Source organism: Propithecus coquereli, unplaced genomic scaffold (assembly GCF_000956105.1).
Source record: "Propithecus coquereli isolate 6110/MARCELLA unplaced genomic scaffold, Pcoq_1.0 Scaffold491, whole genome shotgun sequence".
Lineage (NCBI taxonomy): Eukaryota > Metazoa > Chordata > Mammalia > Primates > Indriidae > Propithecus > Propithecus coquereli.
The window spans coordinates 1,842,065-1,850,204 of NW_012150741.1; the positions used below are offsets into that span (position 1 = coordinate 1,842,065).

General features: G+C 36.0%; 2 protein-coding genes across 2 annotated transcripts in view; both read left to right on the forward strand.

Moving 5' to 3' along the window:
• The first annotated feature begins 482 nt into the window (after window positions 1-482).
• ZBED6 (zinc finger, BED-type containing 6) lies at window positions 483-3,628 on the forward strand. Its single transcript, XM_012655935.1, has one exon. The coding sequence runs from the start codon at window positions 686-688 to the stop codon at window positions 3,626-3,628; it is 2,943 nt and encodes a 980-aa protein (XP_012511389.1). The 5' UTR covers window positions 483-685.
• Window positions 3,629-5,746: 2,118 nt separating this feature from the next.
• The window catches only part of ZC3H11A (zinc finger CCCH-type containing 11A), a 34,542-nt gene continuing 32,148 nt past the window's right edge, over window positions 5,747-8,140 (forward strand). Inside the window, exon 1 of the mRNA XM_012655903.1 lies at window positions 5,747-6,233. The gene's annotated coding sequence lies outside the window, so the exon portion shown is untranslated. The remainder of the gene's footprint in view (window positions 6,234-8,140) is intronic.

The following is an 8,140-nucleotide window of genomic DNA, read 5'->3' on the forward strand; positions in this document are numbered from 1 at the left end:
TTTATGATCAAAGCAATTTTTTCAGTCACCCACATTTTTAAAAATTGTATTACTTTTAGTTAGAGCTAAAAGGGCTCAGCTAGCATTTGCTGCTGTTAATGACCAGTATGCGGAGTCTGATTTAGTTTTCCAGAAATTTACTTTTTGGGTTGTATTGGCAAATCATAGTCCTAAATGATGAATGTTGAATGATGCACTATGTTTTTGTTTAAATGAAATTTCCTGAAAATAATTAATTTCAGAATTAAGGAAAAATTGATGTTGCTACCAGGAGACATCATAAAAATACGTATTTTAAAAGCTTGAAAGCATTTCAAGTAAATAAAGTTCTTGATGAAGCATAAAGAAGATGAACCTGGCTTCTAGCTGCTACTAACCAACTCTATGACTCTGGGAAAGGGGGCGTCAGTACTTATTTCTATAACATGAGGACACTGGACTGTTTGAATTCAGACCTCAGAAAGTTGGAAGGGATCTTAAAACCCTCTAAGAAAGAGTTTGGGAATGTTCTCCTTTGCTGTCACTTTTTCTCCAAAAATAACCTGGCTTGGAAGTTATTGGTCCAAAGGGAATTTGATTTCCTGTAGAAACTGGAGAAAAGGTAATGCAAGTAGAGAGGGACAGCTGTATTTCTGCTTGAATAATAAACCAACTAACAGATACGAATTTTGGAGACATAAAGAGAATGAGTATATGTCCTTTAAGTGTACCAGTTTCCTCCGTCACTTCTGGCAGAAGATGCAGCACTTTTAGTGGTGCTGGGATTCTGGGATGTGTTCCTATTAATTCTAATACAGATAAAGAAGATGTGGTAGAGGGAAAGATGGTGGCAGAAGGACTGGATAAAGAGGCGAAATTGCCTGCTAAAAAGAAAAGAAAGAAGGGTTTGCGAATTAAGGGGAAAAGACGTCGAAAAAAATTGATCCTTGCCAAAAAGTTTAGTAAGGATTTGGGATCCGGGAGGCCTGTTGCAGATGCCCCTGCTTTGTTAGCATCTGATGCCCCTGACCAGGATGAAGAAAGTCTTTTTGAGAGCAATATAGAAAAACAGATCTATCTACCTAGTACCAGAGCCAAGACTTCCATTGTATGGCACTTCTTTCATGTTGACCCCCAATACACCTGGCGGGCTATTTGTAATCTCTGTGAAAAAAGTGTCAGCCGGGGTAAACCAGGCAGCCATCTTGGTACATCTACTCTTCAACGACATCTGCAGGCAAGGCATTCTCCTCACTGGACCAGGGCCAACAAGTTTGGAGTCACTAGTGGGGAGGAAGATTTTACCTTGGATGTATCTTTATCTCCCTCTTCTCCTGGAAGCAATGGAAGCTTTGAATATATTCCTACTGATCCATTAGATAATAATAGAATGGGTAAGAAACGTGATAAATCAGCATCTGATGCCCTAAGGGCAGAAAGAGGGAGATTTCTCATCAAAAGTAACATTGTCAAGCATGCCTTAATCCCTGGAACCAGAGCCAAGACATCTGCAGTTTGGAATTTCTTTTACACTGATCCTCAGCATATCTCAAGGGCTGTGTGTAATATATGTAAAAGAAGTGTGAGCCGGGGTAGGCCAGGTTCCCACTTAGGAACTTCAACACTTCAACGACACCTGCAGGCCACACATCCCATCCATTGGGCTGTTGCCAACAAAGACAATGGTGCTGTTGGAAATGGGTTAGATGAAGCTGAGACTGAGAGAAATGATCTCCTAAGTGATACTGTACGTGGAGAAAAGTCTACAGGCAGCCAAGATTTAACAGCTGAGGACCTTAGTGACTCTGATTCAGATGAACCTCCTGTGTTAGAGGTCGAAAATAGATCTGAAAGTCCTATTGCTGTTGCAGAGCAAGACACTGTGATACATGCACAGGAGAGAGAAACAACATATTGTGAAAATCCAGTCTCAAGTCAAATAAGTCAGGCAATTATTCAAATGATTGTGGAGGATATGCATCCTTACAACTACTTCTCAACCCCAGCCTTTCAGAGGTTCATGCAGATTGTAGCCCCTGACTATAGGTTGCCATCAGAGACTTACTTTTTCACTAAGGCTGTACCTCAGTTATATGATTGTGTCAGAGAAAAAATTTTCTTAACTTTAGAGAATGTTCAAAGCCAAAAGATCCACCTAACTGTTGACATATGGACCCATGACCCATCCACTGACTATTTCATTGTGACTGTACACTGGGTCTCTTTGGAAACTGCACCTTTTCCTCATAACGGCAGGATCCCCAATTTTAGAAAATGGGCAGTGCTTTGCGTTACAGGTTTGGCCAAAGACTGTTTGATAACCAACATTTTACAAGAATTAAATGACCAGATTGGTCTGTGGCTTTCCCCTAATTTCCTTATCCCTAGCTTCATTGTTTCTGACAATTCCTCTAATGTGGTACATGCAATCAAAGATGGTGGTTTTACCCATGTGCCATGCTTCCTGCATTGTTTAAATATAGTCATTCAGGACTTCTTCTGTGAGCACAAAAGCATTGAGAATATGTTAGTGGCTGCTAGGAAAACCTGTCATCATTTTAGTCATTCCGTAAAGGCCCGTCAGATCCTGCAAGAGTTCCAAAACGATCATCAACTTCCATGGAAGAATTTGAAGCAGGATGAAACTGGACATTGGATTTCTACCTTTTATATGTTAAAATGGCTTTTGGAACATTGCTACTCAGTTCACCATAGTCTTGGTAGAGCCAGTGGAGTTGTGCTCACTTCCCTTCAGTGGACTCTAATGACTTATGTTTGTGATATTCTTAAGCCATTTGAGGAGGCCACCCAGAAAGTGAGTGTGAAGACCACAGGGTTGAATCAAGTGCTACCCCTAATCCATCATCTACTCCTTTCCTTGCAGAAACTCAGAGAAGATTTTCAAGTCAGAGGAATTACTCAGGCCCTCAATCTGGTGGACAGTTTATCTCTGAAACTTGAAACAGATACCCTGCTAAGTGCCATGCTCAAATCCAAGCCCTGTATCTTGGCTACTTTGTTGGATCCTTGCTTTAAAAACAGTTTGGAAGACTTTTTTCCTCAAGGTGCTGATTTAGAAACTTATAAGCAGATTCTTGCAGAAGAGGTTTGTAATTATATGGAATCTTCACCAGAGGTCTGCCAGATTGTGACTTCAGAACCTTCTGGTCCCTCAGTTACAGTAGGAGCTGATGCATTTACCTTATCTATAAAAGAGGGCACCTCCAATTCAGGTCCCATGGATAGTTCATCTGCAGACAGCATTGCCATTGGAAGCAAAAGCTTCATGTTCCCTTCTGCTATAGCACTTGTGGATGAGTACTTCAAAGAGAAGTATTCGGAATTCTCAGGAGGTGGTGACCCTTTGGTTTACTGGCAGAGGAAGATGAGCATATGGCCAGCTTTGACCCAGGTTGCTATTCAGTATCTAAGTTGCCCTATGTGTAGTTGGCAGTCTGAATGTATCTTTACTACAAATAGCCACTTTCATCCAAAACAGATAATGAGCTTGGACTTTGACAATATTGAACAGCTGATGTTTCTGAAAATGAACTTGAAAAATGTTAACTATGATTATTCTACATTGGTTCTGAGCTGGGATCCTGAGAATGAAGTTGTTCAAAGCAATGAAAAAGAAATAATACCTTAATTTCTTTTTCTTTTATCCATTTAAAAGGGGCAACTGTTTGCTGTGTTACTGTATCCTAATTGCTGTAGTTGCTATATATAGTCATATTATTCCTTAAAAAACAAATTTGGGGAAACCTGAAACACAAAAAGGGCTGAAAATCCCTCAGAGGTAATATAATTTTGATAAAATGAAGATTAAAGATTTCACAGTTATATCTCAGTGTAGTTAGCACTTGAAAATTTTGTTTATACTGATTGAGAAGGAAAAAATATTTTTAATTTAAAAAAATATAGTGCAGCATTGATAGGCCTTAGTCTATTTCTGCCTCATAGATTGAATTAGTAATTGGTTTCAAGTAAAATTTCCCCCGATGTGGGAAGTTTGATTTCTCTGAAATCAATGAAATGAGAAAAAAAAAAGCATACTAAGCTGGCCTGCCTCCCCCACCCCTATTTTTCTGTTTCTTTAAAAATCCTGATGCTTACTTATAACTTGGGAAAAAGAAAACCCATAAAATTGTTTTATATTTGGAAAGTATAATTGCCTCCTCATACTGGTCAGCTTTATAATTTCAAATTATTGAATATGATAGAGTTACCCTATATATTTAGGACTGGATCTTATATAAAAGGGAAACATTAGAAAAAACAATTAGGAAAAAATTACATTTAGTCTTTGAATTGGCTTTTGTAACCTTAAAAAAATATTATAAAAATAAAGATCGTATAGGTACTTTTGCATAATTTATGGGAAAGAAACATACTAAAAAGTTTGCAAAACTTGAAAAAGATTGAATGGATATTGTAATGGAAGCCCTGTGAGCATACTTTGACAAACCTAGTATGCATTTCCCAAAGGATAGTTCTCTATTTTAGGTAATCTTTTTAAAAACATACTTAATGATCCATAATACTATATTCTTAACTATGAGGTTGTTTAGGCCAGTGTATTCTTAATGAAAAATAAGGAGTCAATATTTTCATGTGTTAGGAATCATTGGTGAAATGAGTGAATCGATCTCAGTATCTTTAAGGTCCCTTTCCACTCCAAAAGTATGTTTTTGTGATTGAGTGGGAGGCCAGAAAATGATGACTTTTAGTAAAAGTCTATTAAAAGTTTCAGACTGAATAACTAATGTAAGATCCCAATTTTTCCTTTTTTTCATTTTAGATTTGGGGATATTCCCTGCCCAAAAAATTCCTGGAAAATTGACTAGTATTAAGTGTGAGTAAAAGGTGTCCACTTTTTTTTAAGTTTTGATTTTAGTTTTGTCTTGGATAGTATTTGGCAAGATTTAGCGTAGAAATTATGTAGTATTTATTAACGTAAGAATCAAAATTGCTTTGTTACTGGGCTGGTTTCAAAATTTAGAACTCATTTCTATGTATCAAAATAGATTTTTTTGTTTTTGATTTTATTTTTTTTATTTTTTGCAATTCTTAAATGGTAAATGTACCATTGTGAAATGAAATTTCAACTCCAAAAGTTTACCCTTTTACTAGTTGGAGTAAATGATAATTACAGAGTCTTTAGCTATAGCCATCAGTAGTAAAGAATTTGCAACTAGGCTGCATAAGCAAGCCTTTGCAGGGCGAATATTGAATGGCTACCAGTGACACTGGTGTTGGTATAAAAGAAGAAAAAATCTTCCCTTAGATAGAAACTTGCTGTATTTTGACACTACCAGTTTAGAATGGCTATTATGCTGCTCTGCCTTCTACAGCTTGCTGCACCACTGTGTAGTTACTCTATAACTATACATTTCTATCTTTTTTGGTTAAACACTCCCTGATGATGATGATGATGATGATGATGATGATGATGATGATATACATACATCCATATTATACACATTGATGTGTGTGTAAGGATTTCCTTTAATCTTTATTTAGTGGGCTGGGCAAAATTTAGCCTAATGTTAACTTCATGATACTTTGGTATAAGAGTAAGTTCACTATTTTTATAATGAACCCAAATCTAAAGGCTTTTACAGTGTATTTCAAAAGGGGAAACTTATCCAAATGTTTTATTTCCCATATTTGTGTATATGTGTGTGTGTGTATAAGCCAGTTAGTATATATGTATATGTATATTATATACATAAAACACTTTATATTTTTACATACAAGTATGCTTTTATTATACAGATAATAAAGATGGGGGAAGGTTTCTGTTTTTTTCTTAATAGGTGAAGAAATCTTGAAGACCAGAAATTGGATCTTATTGAATTTTGGTGGTTTTTTTCTTTTTTCTTTTTTAATTGTATCGTTCGGCTATGGAAGATGGATCTTATTTTTTTAATAACCCTTTGACTCTCAAGTTCATCTTTAAATGAACTTTTTTGTTTTTTGTTTTTTGTTTTTGAGGAGATAACTAACCTAGCTGTCTCCAGTCTGACAAAGGTTATTTGAATGGACTTAATCTCCCAGTAGTTGGGAGATGTTTTAAAAACACGTCCTGTGTTTGAATTGTGGCTGAGAGGTTTCCTTGGCAATGTGAGGAGGAAAATTTTTTCTGCCTCATTATTATTAATTCATGGATTGAGTGTTGGTTCGACCTACAGGCGTAATAGATTGGAACTCAGTGAAGACACAGACGTTCCTGTTGAGAGCAACCAGCTAATGTAAGTGGGGAAAGGGGCCTTTTCTCATTAAAGGAGTGAACATTTTGGTAATTTAAGGCATAATTTTCATGGTTCAGTAAGAAGTTAAAAGGCTCTTGTCCAGACATTTTTTCCTGTACGTAATTGTTGACAGACTTTGAGTTTTTGGATGGAAACTTTTTTTTCTTTCTTCGTTTTGATTATATATGCACATTGCAAAAAGGTAAAAATGATATCGCCAAGGTGAAATCTCCCTGTGATTCCATCTGCTTGGAGAAAAGCACTGTTAATAGTTTATCACAGCACAGTTCCATGCCCACACACGTAGCTTTGCCTCATCTCTTCAATGACTATGTAGTGTTCCGTTGTATAGATGTGCCATAACTTAATGTATCCCTTACTGATAGACTTTTGGGTTTTTGCCGTTACAAACAAAAATAACCTACCATCCAGTAACAATCTGTGCACATATCTATGTGAACTTATTTCGTTAGAACCAGTTCTTGGATGAGAATTTATAGAATTTTTATATATTACTCGCTAAAGAAGTTGTACCAAGTTACCGAAAAACTAATGAAGTCTTTTTGAAGTTCTTAATGCATCCCTTTTAGTAAAGATACTGATCTTTGGCCATGTTGCTGATAGATCTTTTGCTTGGAAAGGGTTTTGTTTACCCTGAGCTTATAAAAACAGTACCATGCATTTTTCCCCATTTTGTTGAGTGATTATATATTTTACATTAAAGATGCCATCTAAAGATTGTAGTTATATGACACCACCACTCTTCCTCCCATAAGCATGATAGATATTGTCAGATATGGCTTGCCTTTTTGCTGAGTGCAGTAATGAATTCAGAATCTTTTTCAGTATAGTGCTCTAATTAATGAGTTAAAACCTCTTTGCCATCCCTGTTTTTATTCCCTTGAACATTTGTATATGGAGTAGAAATTTATTTTTTCAAATGTCTGGCCTTTTTATTGTTAATTTCAAATTTTTTTTATAAATTAAATTTATTTATGGACTGTCTTAAGTTCCATTGATCTGTGTGTACTTATTCATTTGCCGTTATTACATTTAAACATTGTTATATTTACCACCTAATATGTCAGGTGGAGCAGGGCTCTTCAATTCCTTTTTAAAGTATCTTTATTTTTCTTAAATACTTATGCTTCCAGATGATTTTACAATTTGTCAAGTTCCAGTAATAAACTCTTATAGGAATTTTGAATTGAATTGTATTTGGTATATGAATTATTTTTGGGAAAAGTTAACTTCTTTCATCCAGTACTCCATTTATCTATCCATTATCCAGGTCTTCTGTGCCTTCATAGTTTCATAGTTTTTTGGTTTTGTTTTTAATTTAATGTGGGTCTTGCATACTACTTCATTTTCTTCCTATGTATTTTAGAGTTTTGTGAATGAGACCCTCTGTTATCATCTGAGTGGTCGTTGCTGGCATAAAGGAAATTCACTGCTTTTATTTTCAATATTTTTCATTGATTTTTTAGTTTTCAAGCATATAATCTGCAGGTTCTGGATTTTTTTTTTTGTCTAATCCTTTCTAGTATTTGTGCCATTTTTTTTCTTTATATGCTAGAAAATCTGAAACAGTGTTGAATTATAGTAGAGACAGTTGGGTGTTCATTTTTTGTTTGTCTTGAGTGAGCCTACCTCTACTGCTTTACCATGCTTTATGTACTGATGGTTTCTGGTGATTAAGTGCATTTATGCTAAGGAAGTACCTTGTAATTTCCTAAGGGTTTTTATCAAGAATGTATGTTGCATTTTAGCTTGCTTTGGGTTTTTTTTTTTTTTTTGAGACAGAGTCTCACTCTTTTGCCCCGGCTAGAGTGAGTGCCGTGGCGTCAGCCTAGCTCACAGCAACCTCAAACTCCTGGGCTCAAGCAATCGTTCTGCCTCAGCCTCCC

Bases quoted from the DNA above. Each gene is read 5' to 3' on its own strand.
- ZBED6 (XM_012655935.1), top strand. From the start codon at position 686: ATGAGTATATGTCCTTTAAGTGTACCAGTTTCCTCCGTCACTTCTGGC.